Source organism: Sebastes umbrosus, chromosome 13, assembly GCF_015220745.1.
Source record: "Sebastes umbrosus isolate fSebUmb1 chromosome 13, fSebUmb1.pri, whole genome shotgun sequence".
Lineage (NCBI taxonomy): Eukaryota > Metazoa > Chordata > Actinopteri > Perciformes > Sebastidae > Sebastes > Sebastes umbrosus.
The window spans coordinates 16,843,165-16,859,232 of NC_051281.1; the positions used below are offsets into that span (position 1 = coordinate 16,843,165).

The 16,068-nt window shown below is 40.3% G+C and overlaps 1 protein-coding gene across 1 annotated transcript; it reads right to left on the reverse strand.

Annotated features, from left to right (window-relative positions):
- Nucleotides 1-527: 527 nt before the first annotated feature.
- On the reverse strand, nt 528-14,889 carry stk24a (serine/threonine kinase 24a (STE20 homolog, yeast)). Its single transcript, XM_037790047.1, has 11 exons — nt 14,362-14,889; nt 10,011-10,241; nt 8,007-8,063; nt 7,734-7,842; nt 7,483-7,640; nt 4,734-4,919; nt 4,495-4,640; nt 4,237-4,369; nt 4,025-4,093; nt 3,677-3,813; nt 528-2,658 (listed from the first exon to the last, which is right to left on the reverse strand). The coding sequence occupies exons 1-11, from the start codon at nt 14,401-14,403 to the stop codon at nt 2,625-2,627; spliced, it is 1,302 nt and encodes a 433-aa protein (XP_037645975.1). The 5' UTR covers nt 14,404-14,889; the 3' UTR covers nt 528-2,624.
- Between the last annotated feature and the right edge of the window lie 1,179 nt (nt 14,890-16,068).

A 16,068-nucleotide genomic window follows, 5' to 3' on the forward strand; every position in this document is an offset into this window, starting at 1 on the left:
CAACATGGAAGAGAAAGCAATGCTCTATTGTGAAAGTGCAATAAAAACTATTTAGTCTCTAAAATCAATGAAAAATTGTGATCCAATATTTATCAAAATAATTGTGATTCTCATTTTGGCCATAACTGTCCAGCCCTAGTTAACTGGTGAACTTTAGAGGTGCTGGTAGGTGGATTTTGTTACCTCTGAACAGAGCTACGCTAGCGCCTGTTTCCAGTCCCCGTGCTAGGCTAACTGGCTTAGCTGCAGACAAATATTAGAGAAGATCGATCTTCTAATCTAACTCTCTCCTAGAAAGCGAATAATCACATTTCCCAAATGTTGCAGTGTCGCTTTAAAGGAACAGTGTGTAGGATTTTGTGGCATCTGGCGGTGAGGTTGCAGATTGCAACCAATTGAATATCCCTCCGCTCACCCCTCACTTTCCAAGCATGTCGGAGAACTACGGTGGCCTTCAGGTAACGTAAAAATACAAAAGGCTCTCTGTAGAGCCAGAGTTTGGTTTGTCCGTTCTGGGCTACTGTAGAAACATGGCGGACTCTGAAGAGAGCCCGCTCCCTATGTAGATATGAAGGGCTCATTCTAAGCTAACGAAAACACGATTCCTAGTTTCAGGTGATTATACACTAATAAAAACATAGTTATGAATATTCCGTTTCTGCTAATTGATCCCCAGAAATCCTACACACTGTCCCTTTAACTTGCCCCGTTGACTGTGTACCGTGTATTGCCCGTGGCAAAAAGAATATATCATCCGACTCCATAAGAATTATGAAATTCCTACTGAGAAGAAAATTTAGTCCATTTGTTCATGCATGCATCATACTGGCAAGGAATGACATACGTATTTTTGATCTTTTAAAAGTATTGCTGCATATGCATTTTAATGCCAGAGGGGGGAAATATAAAGAAGAAATCACAAGAAAAAGCATTGGATCTAACATTTTTAAAGCTGATACTATTCATCCCATTCATCACAAATACTCTAAGGCTGATTCAACTCTGTTCAGGACTCGACATTCCTCCAGTCCCGCAGCAGTGTGCTACAACGCATACTGCTCAGGCCAACCAATAGGATTTATACTGGTATACTATCATGCGCATTCCTTTTAAACTACAGTCAGGAGTAGTAGCAGTGCCGCTGGTCTCTGAAAACACCTTAATATATACATCTGAGAGCAGTGTCGTCTACTATGTGAGAAGTCTTTGTCTATATGCATTTTACTGTACAACTGAAAAACCTCTCACAAGTCCAAAATGGAAAGATAAAGCCAGGCAAATATTACACTGCATGACCAACTCCAGAGTCCAAGCTGTGAGACTTCAGGTGGACTTGTTTTTGTCCCAGATAGCATAACCTGCAAAATACTGTAAGTCTCGTGCTACTGTTTTATGGCTACTTTGTTTATAGTCAAAAAGGCATTTATACTTGAAGTGCAATTAAAGCTGTAGGTACGCTGAGGAGATAGATAGTACCACTGCAGCTCCTAGGAAGACTAACAGAGTCTGCTGATTTATAAACTAGATGATGGCACTGCCCTGTTAATGGAATGAATGGACGAAACCTCAGTTTATCTAACCAGTCAAAAACACACAGCAAAAAAAAAAAAAAAGAAGGGATGAGGCAAAGTCCAACAAACCAACACAACTCGAGGCCTTGTGGAATCGAGGCTGGCAACAGAGCGTCCAGTGTTTTAAACTGGTGGGGGGCTTCATCGATCCAGCCTGTTGGTTTTTTACATTCTCTATTACAGCCACAGCATCAAGTGTGAAACCAAAAAGTTAATAAGAAATATATAATAAATCAATAGTAAAACATGATAGAGGGCAGCCGTTTTTCATTAAAAAGTTTTACAACTGGAGAAATCAAAGACCGATATACAAAAAGAACAAGTAGAAAGGCAAGGCAATCTCATGTATGGCCATTTTTAGTCTCTCAAAATATTTACCTCACAACCATTATCTACAGTTTTGCATTTGGCCATTTGTACACAGTGGTTCCATTAGAAACGCTCCATTATTTTTTCATGAATCTGTAGAAATTAGCTTATTTACAAGTCTGTACAACCACCCTGTAGAGCTCTCTCCGTCTCCCAGAGGACCCAATCCACTTAAAGCAGGATACCTGAGTTTTCTATAGAACGCTTCAACCCACTCGTCACTCTTCACCGCACGTTTTCACAGGATATCTCGCACAGCCACGCACACATGCACACGATTAATTAAGCAAGGTACTTTCTCCAAAAAGGATGCAAACCTTTGTGTGAAAAAAAAAGCCACAAACTCACCAAAAACCAATAACTCAAGAGTCCTTTGCAGAAAGATAGCGGACTCCACCATTAAAATAAAAAAACAGTTGTGAAGGAGGTATTGAGAAAGGGACATCTTACAGCAGGCGGCAGTCATGGAGGCAGCTGAGTGGCTGGCCACTGACTGTCCTGAATAGGACCCTCTGGTGGTGTGCTAGCGTATAAACAGACATTAAGTAGGCCAGGATTTGCTTCAGGCAAATGAGTGATGGAGACCTTCCTGGGAGACTTCATCCCGGCTGTGGAGGTCAGAGGAAAAGATCTGACTGCTGCCACCAGGGTGGAAAATTAGAGCAGAGCTGGATGTAGCTCCTCTCAATGACTGGCAGCTGCCTGTGGCACAGAAAATCTGACAAACATCAGAGAAAAGGTTAATATTTACTGACTGAACGGAACAGGCCTCGGGTTAAAACAAGACGAAAGGTCTTGACAGTGAATGTAACGTTCATCGCAAACCAACAAACAGTTGGATGGATGAAAAACAAGACTCTTATTCCTATATCCTGTATCCTATATTTCATTGTGGGCCAGACAAAATCAGTTTGATAGCATTTCTATTGCCAGTTGGAGATGTGCAACCATGGTAACCCGTGCCGACTTCATGTGAGCAAAACAACAGTTTATGAGAATCAAATTCTGAATGAACTTGAAATATATATTACGCCTTGTGGAATCTTTTACTCGAAGTTAAATTGAAGCGTTATTGATGTTACAGAGCTGCACACCAACGTCCGTTATGAACGTTTTCGTCACTACCGCAGTGCACTGTGGGATGTTTATGCCGCCATAGTGTCCAGCGTTTGCATACTGTAATATTACACCGAAAATAGAATGCTATTCACGTAGTACTGGTTTCATGATAAGGTTTTCGGACATTTAAAAAAATCGCACATACTGTTTTAGCGTACTAAATAGCATGTTAGCATGGAATTTCAGACACAACCTGTATCATTCGTAGTGTTTGCACTCAGAGACTGTGAGAGAAAACAGAACTCGAGTTTTCAATGTAAATAAATAACTACATATTTTCATTCTGTTAATGTCACATTTAAGGAAGGCTGTGTTAAGTTGTGTTAAATTGCCTTTTTATGTATTGTTTTTACAAAATTTTACATTTGGGCAACCAAAAAATTTAGTTTTGCCACCAAACTTAGGGTCTTGGTGGCCCGCGGGGTTAGTGCTTAAAAGTATTAGCGTCTAACCCTCGGGCCGATGGAGCATCCCAAGATGCCCTTAATGATCCCACTAAATAGGCTCACATACATACATCACATTTAGGAAGTAAATATGAACTTCCATTGGACTTTTACATGAAAAAAATGTCTAAGAAGAATATAATGAGAAGTGATATTATGAACCCTGATTACCTCTGAAGTCTCTGCACTAGTTCAGCTACCAGGGAGTCGCAGATCCCTGGGTGTGTTTCTTCTGCCAGGAAAATGGCCTCCCGCAGCTTCTCTGCAGCCTCCGGCTTGCCATTACGTGTCTCGCCCTTTTCTTTCAACTGCAAAAAATGTCGTCTTTTAGTTAACAATAGAATGTGAACGTCTAAGTATTCTAATTGTATATTAATCTCTGACAAAATAAATGCATCTGAACATACAGTAGATTTCCTTCCGTGTGATTTGCATTGATGATTTGATTGATTACAACAGTTTAAATCATGCATTCAGTGATGATTGTTTTAACTTGGGGTAACTTGTTAGTGCCATTACCTCAGTAAACAATGGAGTAAAGATTGTTGATAAGCTTTGTGACAAAGGCCTCTTTGGACTCTCCTGCACCTGGGAAAAAAGGATGATTTTAATGTTAAACGGGGAAATCTGACAGATATTTGACACAGGGAAGATTTGGCCTTGCGAACAAGATGTGCTCAATTACTAATTTATTACTTTTTCCCCTCTACAACGGCACGGTATGGTCTCACCTGTTGTCTTTCGAGCTCAGCAGGCTGTGCTGCCCCATTCTGAAACTTCTTGAGCTCCTTCTCCCTGATGGTTTGCCAGATCCAGTCATCATTGCCGGAGTCGTCTCCTCCAGAAGCCTGGCCATTTGGCTCCCTACAGTGACACAGGATTTTAGGGTCATCATTAGTGTACTCAGAGCTGTTAGATTTTGCTTCAGAGTGTAAATCTGCCATGTCTTGCCCCCCCTGAACTGGTTGGTGATGGTGCAGACAACTTACTCATCAGAGTCATCAGAGCTGGATTGTTCCCGAGACTGCTCGGATTTCCACCTCTTGTATCTGTCAATCAGCTCTGTCAGATAGGACGTCTTTTTGGAATGCCTTACAATATACTTATGTTTCAACAGCTCCTTAGCGGTTGGCCTCTAAAGGAAAATACAGAAAACAAACAAACAATATTGAAAGAATACTGCGCAGTGTTACTCGTAACAGTATGAACAAGAGTCCTTTAAACTTACAAAGCTAGGCTCCTTATTTAAACAGGCTTCAACAAATTCTTTAAGTGGTTTACTGTAGTTTCCTTCCAGTGTTGGTGCATTGTTCTTTGGGATGAGGAATAAGACCTTCATAGGATGAAGCTCAGAGTGCGGCGGCTCTCCTTTTGCCAGTTCTATCGCCGTTATCCCTAATGACCAGATGTCTGCCTATAAAACAAAGACATTGACACAGAAAAGATCATCTTAATAAAGCAGCAGAGTCTCACACATTCGTCCACAAATACACACCATAGACTGTGTATAAAGATGGACGACATGACAGCTCGCCAAAAGTGAAGCCAAAAGATCTTGATCGCCCCCTGGTGGTTGGCTGCAGTATAGGTCAAAAAGCCTGCTTCGTCCATGTTGGTGGAGGGAACATGGGCCAAACTAAAAAGTCAAAGTGGACGTCAAATACATTTTTCCCAAAGATGGTTTCTGTCATTTTAGGTAGTTCTTATCACGCTGATGTATATTCAAATGTTCATTTTTCTTATAAGTTTGGTTTTAATGAGTTATTTGATGCTATAAAAAGGGGGTTAGACGTCATGATTGACAGCTACTCTGAGTGAAGTAGTCACGCAGCCGGAGGCTCGTGGAAATGGACGAGAGAGGAGATGTGAGTTTAAATTTCCAGTCACGAGTCTGTGTAATAGAACATGTGTCAAGTTGATCATAAATGTAGTTATAGAGATATTATGGTTAATTGTTGTGTCGTTTTAGCCAAACAGCTACTGTGGTGCTAACGTAGCAGCTAGGTGGCTCATGCAAAATAAGCTGCAGCTGTGCTCGGATCGGGATTGGCTTGGCCAGGTGTGTTGGCGAGCTCGATACCATGGCTCCGGGCCCCTGATCACTACTGTGCAGACTCTTTGTGCGTTCCAATAACCATACTACCATACTATTTAGTATGCCAGAAAAATATTTAGTATGTTAGTATTGTCACGATACTGGAATTTTGAACATTGATACAATACCTTGAAAGATATTGATTTTCAATACCATGTGGAAATAATATAAGATTTTTCTCAAAAGATAAGTAGCAGTGTGTGTGTGTGTGTGTGTGTGTGTGTGTGTGTGTGTGTGTGTGTGTGTGTGTGTGTGTGTGTGTGTGTGTGTCAAGGCGAGTGTCGGAGAGAAGAGAGAGCAGAAAGTGCAGCTGATACCTGTGAATCGATAACGCGGAAAATGAGTATTGAAACCGTTTCAAATATTCAGTATTGATATGTATTGACAACACAAGTCAATACAAGTCAAATACAGAAGGCCAAAAATACCAGGATGTCCTACCATATCTGGTCGCATTTTGCAGTATGTAAGCCAGTATGCTTTTCTGGCTATTCTGACCCACAATCCTCTGTGCAGTGGATATACTGTATGAGCAAAAGGGTCAAATTTCAAGGTGCAATGTTATGACGAACTAGTACGTCTCAACTGTATGCATACTGCATGCAACAGTACGTACTTTGTAAGGGCAGCTGCAGTATGTACTAAAAGTATGCGATTTGGAACGCAGCCTCTGACTCCAAATGACGTCAAAATCTCTAGATGGCAGCTCCCGCACCCGGGGTATTTTGGCTTCACTTTAGTACAACGGAATAAAGTGGAGACAAGTCGTTCATCTATAAATACAGTCTATGATACACACACTGACACAATGCTGTGTGAAATGACATTTAAACTGGCTGACTTAGGAAGCATGGGTGTATTTGAGGAAGCTCTGCAGACTGAAGACTGTGACATAGTGGTTGGGTTGACGAGCCGCACTGACTCATGTTGTGGTTATGCCAAAAATACATATTTGGCACATCTAGTGTAGAAAAGCAGTCTTAAAAAGTGCTTAAAAACCAGAACACAGCGTTCAACAGAGCAACGGGGGAAAAAAGGACAAAATGTACAAATCATTTAGGAGCTATTTCACACAAATTGTTTTTCTTTGGACAATGTTCTTCACCAACATTTAATTTGTTGACTCACATTAAAATGATGCTAACTGTTGACACAGCATGGTTATGTTTCACCTGGGTTTGACAACAGGTATTTCCTGAGGGCCTTGGGTCAATAACACCCCTTTCATACAGAGCGTAGTTTCAGTTTTACATATTCTCTCCTCTCGGTAAGCTCACTCTTGCTCACCTTCCCACATGTGCTCACTTTCGCTTTTTCTATCTTGTTCACCACAGGAAGTCAGTTAAATTATCTTTATGCATCAGCAACATTACATTGTCAACCCCAGCAGAGACAAAAGGTCACCAAAGCAGGTTTGATACACATCACTGTATTGATCTGAATAATATAAACACTCATGACATTTTATTTAGCCTGTTGTATTGCCTTTATGCTCTCAGCCCTCTCTCCTTCCTGCACTGGTGTTGCTGGACTCACCGCTGGCCCACAGGTCAACTAGTCCAATAGAAACTCTCCCACCACTCCAGATGTTCAGTCCAACACAGCTGATGTGTTTAACCTACAGTAAGCTTTTGTGATCCAGCTGTCAAACTCATTGACACTTTGCTGCCGTGTCTTGCAATGACACGTGCAGTAAAGTTGACTTACTGTTTTGGTACAAAATGACTGATAGATGACCTTATAGATTTAAAATGTATGACCATTAGCAATTTGTTGTTGTCAATCAAAGCATTTTCTCCCAAAAACTGTACATTTCTTTGGGTTTCTGCTTTCCAACACTAAACCTGACTGTGATAACAATAAAAGTTGGGATAATTCTGACCTTTGAATCGTAGGCAGATTGCTTTATGACTTCAGGCGCCATCCAGAAAGGAGTACCAACAAATGTGTTCCTTTTTATCTGGGTGTCTGTCAGCTGGCCCGCCACGCCGAAGTCCGCCAGCTTCACTTCGCCTTGTTCTGACAGCAACACGTTGGCAGCTGAAAGCAAGGAGGCAAAAATATGAGCTGCAACATTCAGTGCTTTCGAAAACATTCAGTGCTTAAATGAACATTCAGTATCTAAAAAGGTACCTTTGATATCTCTGTGGATTTTCTTTTCAGAGTGCAGATACTCGAGCCCTTTCAGGATCTCTCTCAGAATCGTAGCAATCTGCGTTTCATCCAGGCAGCCTGGTTCCAACTAGAAGAACGGATAAATTAGAGGATGCAGGAGACTTTGGGCTTTACTTTGAAAGATGGCACAGATTTTACACATTAGATAACTGTCATAATGACCTGCAAATCAAATTGTTTAAGGTAAGATCATCTTCAAATATGTCATTTACTTTATTTTAATATACTTACCAAATCCAAAGCTGATCCTCCACCCAAATATTCCATAATAATCCATAATTTTGTACCCTGTAAAAATAAATCAGTAATTCAGTCAGATGGTGTTTAAAGTTGCAATAGTTATTACAAACAGAGTAACAGTTCACACTCACTTTGTCCACTTAAAAAAAGAAAAGAAAATCAGAGTAATTTAGCCATAATATTTGAATAATTTGAATAAATCTATCTACATCCATCTAATCTAGATAACCAGACAATGTATTGGTAGATTACAATCTTAGGAACAGGAGATTGTATAGCAAGATGTTTTCAAATAGGCATAACCTTGGGACGTCCACTCCTCTACAGACTGACTTCAGGTGAAGTGAAACCTTTACTTGTCTAAAACACCAGAAACATCTCAGCTGTCAGATCCAGTTGTGCTCAGAAAACTTGGGCAGCACCTGTTTCCAGTGTCCCACATTCACATATGAATAAACATCATCTGGTGAAGGTCGTTCAGCCAGTCACTCACCACAACACTCTGTGGATGAGTCATCTGAGCTTATGTGTTGAGACGTCCAAATGCACACAGACTGTCTTAAGATGTTAAATTTACTCAGTGTCTTCTGACTCTGTATGTTTTGGAACTACAGTTCCCATAATGCTTTAGGGGATGCAAACAGGAAATATAATGTTGACATGGATTCAGTGAGGTATACAGTGGGCCACAACTTGAGCCCCCTTTTTTAGCCTATTTGTTTACATTTTGTCAACATTAAAAGTATACCGAATTAGCTATTAGCAGTTCCTGTTTTCTATGTACCCATGGATGTACAGACACTATCACTTATTACTTTGGATTACTTTGATCCTGACAAAAAAAAAAAAAACGTATGCAAGTTCTGGAGTTGAAAGGAGGGTCTTCTTTCTGTGATTTCCAAGCAGATTTATGGACATTTATTTGCGGTGGACATCTGGGATAATGATATAGTCGAAGAGTGCAAGTGAACTGAATCTAGACACATTTAATTATGACTTACATAACCACGACCTTTGAGCGCTAAAGGTTTTAATGCACCTTTATTGCCTCTATGAGCTGTGTGTTAGCAGCTCCGCCCCACTTGCATGCTCTGTTTTTAGCAGCAGCACCAGCAGTTTGCTTGGAAAATCTGAAGCTGCCACTGGCATGATCAATGTTTGCCACCACTGCCGCCCACCACTACTGACCAGAAAAGAAAAACCTAAACTAAATCAACAGAAAAAAAAATCTCCAAAACAAAATAAAACTCCCTGTACTGATGACACTCCTTCATCCCTTAGTGATGTCTGGTAAGGGTAGTGTGTTGACAAAGATGTTGCTGAACTAGAAAAACTATGGATCTCAACACTATCACTTTAAAGTTTTGTAGCACACACACAGCACAAATACCATGCTTGCATACTACACACAAATAAGCCTTAATTCTCTCCTTCAGCCAGCAGCATATCTTGAGCTAATGGACCAACACTTCTCTCCTTTCTGCTGTTAAGTACCATAGTAAGTGCTGTGAGAGGCACTCTAAGCACCACCACATGTAGCGTGACTGAAAAGCTACTATAACTACAGAAATGTTAAAGAGCTGACTTTCAGCTTTAAGGGTGTTTACATTCACATCAGATGAATATTGCAGAATATGCAGCACTATAATGGTTATGCTGCACTTAAATTGACACATTGACCTCATTGTGACTGATTTCAAATCCAATCTGCTCGAGTACAGAGCAAAAAGAATAAAACATGTCAATGTCCAAATACTTACAGATTGCACTGTTAAAAGCCCTCAAGCTATATACTACAGAAATGTCGGCCTATTTCGGGTTGTTCAACAGCAATCTGTGCGATATTACACAGGCAATACTTGTTCCATTGCCCATATGCATTATTTATTGACCTACATTGCATAAACATGCTTGCAGGAACACACTACTGACCTATATGTCGAGCATGAAGTATTATAAAATGACAATGATATTCTTCCGGAGGTTAAAGCTTACCTTCAGGTATGATCCATAATACTTGGTGATAAAGGGACTGTCACACTGGCTGAGAACTGTGATTTCCTGTTGAATGTCTTCTATTTCATCCTCCGCTTCTTCCAGATCGATAATTTTAATGGCCACAACTTTCTGAGTCCGAGTGTCGATGCCTTTATAAACTTCACCAAAAGAGCCTTTCCCTATCCTGTCCAGCTTGGTGTAAAACTCTTCTGGATCAGCTCTGAAGTTCTGTGTGACAGAGAGAAGGATGGGGAGAGAGAATAGAGTACATATTAGGTAACGCAGAGCCACATGCAACTGACGAGTTTAACATAAAAGGCACAGGAGGTAAAATTACAGGTATTCAAGCTGTTGTTACACAATCAACATGGCTTAAAAAGCTGTATGCCTCACTGTGTGGAAGTGACTGGGATCATTCTTTTAAGGCAAAATTAGGCTTAAATTAAACATTGCTTTCCTAACTTTGCAAAACAAAATGTAACAAATAAATATATCAGATATCGGTGCATACTTATCTGCAATGTCAGAAAATAGTGTCCATCACAGTTTCCCAGAGCTAACATCTAAAAATGTCTTGTTGGGTCAAACCAACAGTCCAAATCACAACAATATTCAGTTTACTTTCATATTAGATAAGTGATTAATCAATCATCAAAATAGTTGCCGTTTAAATTTATTGTGGCTGACACTTAAATCACGAGACAATGTAACACAGACTTAGGCTTAATGACCTCCACCACAAAGGCTAAACAGAAACTGAAGGACAACACCCTAACTTATCGACTGAACTAAATGGCTTATTTCCCCATGGAGCACCAGGGAGGAGGGAATAATGGTCTTCAAGTTGGCCAGTTCAATTTCCCTTCATGCACAGCAATCATTAGCCTAAACTGTCTGAGTAGTGCTTGCAGTGCCAAAATTTCCATGACAAATGGCCTATATTACAAAAATAAGTCTATCCTGAAAAAGAGCTACATTTTTATTAAAGCATTACACTGTATATTATGAAGATTATCTGGAAAATCCAAATGAAACAAATGATATTTTTGCAGTAGCTTTAATAATAAAGAACGAAAGCATTTAAGCTTAATCTACCAGGTAACCCAGCCCCAAGGCGATGATCTGTTGCCTCACACAGCATATTGCTTTACAGTCCCCCCAGAGAACAGCTTCCTGTAAAAGTGCTAATGCATGGTGGTCAAACCTACAGTATATGGAGGGGGAGATGAGCAACTGCACTTTGAAAAATTGGCAAAGAGGGTGGCTGCTGAATTTGATAGCAAAGGGACTTTACAACAAAGACAAAGAGGCAGAGCGGTGCAGAATAAAGCAGAGCAGAAACAACACAACCAAAATACTATCATAACACTGGTGTGGTCAGTCATCCAGGTGAAAATTATAATGTGGAGACTGACCTCTGTAAAAACAATGGGAAAAACAACAAGGGCGCTGCGACCACAGACTACACATGATGGGAATGTACTTGCCATATCCACAGTCAGCAGGTTTACTGCGACAGCTAAAGCTGCCTGAACCTCGTTCTAAAAGCATGTGTTTGATGCTCTCCCATCTGCACCACACAACTGTGTAGTCTAGTGTCATCCACGCACCACACCCTCAGGGTTGGAGGCTCACTGCAAGCCTCCCAACTGCTAACACTCCTCTGCATAGTAACCTGTGGCCCCCGGTCCGTTTTTTTTACCCTCTGAACGTGTATTTGTCTGTGCATATGCTAATGAAGTGTTCATTATTTAAGAAAAAGAGTAGTATTGTGTGCAATCAATGGAATAATCATGCAGGTCTTCTAATCGTCATCTATTTTGATAATTGATTAATTAATTTGAGTAATTTTTTAAAGTAAAAAAAAAGTCAAAATTCTCTTATTCCAGCTTCTTAAATGTGTTTATTTTCTTATTTCTTTACTCCTCTTTGACAGTAAGCTGAAAATATATTTCCGTTGTGGACAAAACAAGGATGTCATCTTGGGCATTGGGAAACACTGATCGACATTTTCACCATTTTCTGACATTTTATAGACCAAACAACTGATCAATTAATAGAGAAAATAATCTACAGATTAATTGACAATGAAAATAACCATTAGTTGCAGCCCTAATGTCTTTGTTATGTCACCCCCTGGGCTGTGGTGTGGTCTGTCTACTTTATATCAAGTCTCAAACAGGACATGTACTGACTGCCAGCTAGTGGCTGGTTCAACAAAAAAAATAAAAAAATTTAAAGTTGAACAGGAGACTATCAAAAAAGAATTATTCAACCTACTATGCCATTGGTGGCTCATAAAAATACAATACATTACAATGACAATAAATCTTAAACTACTGTGAAAAAGCTGAAACCCTCAACTAACCTTCTGTATTAGTCAACAAACAGAATATTTATCAGCAACTATTTTATAATGATAGTAAACTGAATATCTTAACATTTAGAAGCCACTTGATGTCATGCCACTTATTCGATTAGTGGATTGATAGATTAATAAATGACAATTATTCAATAATTAATTAATGGTTCAATTAATTTATTGTGCAACATTTCTAAACATTCTCTGGTTTCAGCTTCTCAAATCTGAAGACTGCCTGCTTTTCTCTGTTTCATATCATTGTAAACTAAATATCTTTAGGTTCTTTACTGGACAAAATTAACGATTCATAGACATCACCTTGGGTAGGCTTAGGAAAATTCTGATGGTGACATTTCACTAGTTTGACATTTTTTAAAGACCTATAGAATTGCCAGATTAATTAATAATTAATGTAATCATTAGTTGCAGCCTTAAATGGAATGGGCTTCACTATTTTCTGAATTTTAATCCATCAAATGAATAATTGATTGAGCGACAAAATAGTGCTTTAATTGTGATGTGATTTTTTAGCCTACAATGAATGCTGCTTATACATTTTTGCCAGAATAACTTGGAGAGGGTTTGACAGTCCGTCAGTCATTCAGTAACTTACGTTTGACAACAAAAAGACAAACAAGATGTCAATCTTCTCACACACCTACTGGACTTTGACAAACAAGGCTGTGTGTTTATTGTCAATACTGTATATACTGCTCCTATTTTTATACTTCCTTCTATTTAAATTGTGCATATTTTGTTACACTTTAGTTTGGCTCTTTTTTACTGTGTTAGCTGATGCATCTTGTTTTTTGCACTATACCCTTTGCTGCTGTACACTGCAAATGTCCCCACTGTGGGACTAATAAAGGAATATCTTATCTTATCCTACTCCACTACAATTTATAGGCACATATTGTACTTTTGACTTCACTATATTTATTTGAAAGCTTTAATTACTTAGCAGATTCAGAATAATAATGCAAAATATAAATCAACTCATGAATTGTTATGTATTATTATAGATTAAGCTACCAAGTAGTATATAAAAGCAATTAAAACTAGCCGCACATTCACCAGCTGCAACAGTAAAGTAATGTACCCATTAATGTATCAATAATTATAATCCAGTAATATAATATACATTATTCTGAAATGGGCTATTATGCATGAGTACTTTTAATTTTGATACTTAAATTATAATTTGATGCTAATACTTTTGTACTTTTACTTAATAATAATAATAATAATACATTTATTTATATAGCACTTCTCAAAACAGATGTGCTTCACAAGACAATAAAAGCAGATAAATAAAGTAAAAACTTAAGTAATATAAGTAACATTTTGAATGCAGCACTTGTAACAGAGTATTTCTACATTGTAGTATTGCTACTTTGCTGCTGTACACTGCAAATTTCCCCACTGCTGGACTAATAAAAGAATATCTTATCTTATCTTTAACACTAGGAAGCAAATGGTGATAATGTTGCAGACAGTGTCCTTGCAGATAAAGTCATTTACAGGGCTTAAAGTATGAGGATACATGAAGTAAAATGCCAATAATTTGATGTTTCCAGCTTATTAAACGTGTGAATTTGCTACTTTTCCAAAAATACAACAGTAGATAAGTTAAATAACAAGTTGGATATGTCAATTTGTGCTTTAATTGTGATGTGATTTTTTAGCCTAAAATGAATGCTGCTTATAAATTTGGCCAAGAATAAATTGGATAAGGTTTGACAGCCCAGCCAGTCATTCAGTAACTTACATTTGACAACAAAAAGACAAACAAGATGTCAGTCTTCTCACACACATACTGGACTTAGACAGACAAGGTTTATCACTAGGAAGCACATCGTGATAATGATGCAATGTCCTTGTAGATAAAGTTATTTACAGCAGCTTAAAGTATGAGGAAGTAAAATGTGGGGGATGAAATGAACTTGCCTCTGACAGTGAGCTAATAATATAATGTGTTTTATTTACCTGAATCCCCGTCAGTCCACTCTGAAGAGGAGAAAGAGCCATGGCGTCAGATCAGCAACGATGACGCCTTTCCTCTCGTCTTTTTCTGCTTTCCTTATCAGAGGTGTCACGTTAAGTTTCCTCACCGACCCCTTTAGTTTGGATGACCCGGCAAACTCTACGGGTAGTTAATGAACCAAAACAGAGAGGTGGGTTGAGTTAAAGAGAGAGAAATGAGCCTGACTTGTCGGCTTGTACTTCGAGCTTCTCCTCCTCTCCTCGCCTTCCGCAGTTAGCCTCCGCTAGCTACGTTAGCAGCTAGTTAGCATCACAGTTAGCTGATTAATTATATCTCTGTAGATTAGGGGAGGTGTCTCAGTACGAGCTTGACAGTTCCCCGGTGGTAAGATAAGAGGTTTGGTTGTGTAAATAGCCCGTAGAGGATGAGTGAAAGCCCTCTGTTGGGTTAGTTGTGTCGCTTGTTGTTCTCTTCTCTCATCACTTTACTCTGTCGCCCGGCGCCATCTTGGTTTAATGTCATTTTCATTTCTCCGGAGGACCAATCAGAGCGAGGGAAGAGGAGACAGTGCGTCTGACGTCATGCGTAAATCAAAATGCGTCACAGAGGTGCCAGTTTATTAAGAGTTTCACACATTGTGGTTTGTGTAACCAATGGTTACCTGTGTAACCAATGGCTACCTGTGTAGTCGGACTGTTTAGGCTAGTTTGTCACATATCTAACTTGTAAACTGATCAGCTGGCTGAAATCAAGCAGCCCCTCTTTCCTCTATTAGCCCTAATGTTAGTTGCAGCAGAGGGAGGAGGACAGAGGACAGGAGGACAGAGGACAGGAGGACAGGAGGACAGAGGACAGGAGGACAGAGGACAGGAGGACAGAGGACAGAGGACAGGAGGACAGAGGACAGGAGGACAGAGGAAAGAGGACAGAGGAAAGAGGACAGGAGGACAGAGGACAGGAGGACAGAGGAAAGAGGACAGGAGGACAGATGAAAGAGGACAGGAGGACAGAGGACAGGAGGACAGAGGAAAGAGGACAGGAGGACAGACGAAAGAGGACAGGAGGACAGAGGACAGGAGGGCAGAGGACAGAGGGCAGAGGACAGAGGACAAAGGACAGGATGACATAGGACAGAGGAAAGAGGACAGGAAGGCAGAGGAAAGAGGACATGAGGACAGCGGACAGGAGGACAGAGGACAGGAGGGCAGAAGAAAGGAGGACAGAGGAAAGAGGACAGGAGGACAGAGGACATGAGGACAGAGGACAGTAGGACAGAGGACAGGAGGGCAGAAGACAGGAGGACAGAGGAAAGAGGACAGGAGGACAGAGGACATGAGGACAGCGGACAGGAGGACAGAGGACAGGAGGGCAGAAGACAGGAGGACAGAGGAAAGAGGACAGGAGGACAGAGGACATGAGGACAGAGGACAGTAGGACAGAGGACAGGAGGGCAGAGGACATGAGGACAGGAGGACAGAGGAAAGAGGACAGGAGGACATGAGGACAGGAGGACAGAAGACAGGAGGGCAGAAGACAGGAGGACAGAGGAAAGAGGACAGGAGGACAGAGGACAGGAGGACAGGAGGACAGAGGAAAGAGGACAGGAGGACAGGAGGACAGACGAAAGAGAACAGGAGGACAGAGGACAGGAGGGCAGAGGACAGAGGGCAGAGGACAGGAGGATAGAGGAAAGAGGACAGGAGGACAGG

Bases quoted from the DNA above. Each gene is read 5' to 3' on its own strand.
- stk24a (XM_037790047.1), bottom strand. From the start codon at position 14,403: ATGGCTCTTTCTCCTCTTCAGAGTGGACTGACGGGGATTCAG. The intron at 4,920-7,482 runs GTCAGAATTATC...TTTGTTTTATAG, and splicing joins AATCTGCCTACGATTCAAAG to GCAGACATCTGGTCATTAGG. The intron at 4,641-4,733 runs GTAAGTTTAAAG...ATTTTCCTTTAG, and splicing joins TAAATAAGGAGCCTAGCTTT to AGGCCAACCGCTAAGGAGCT.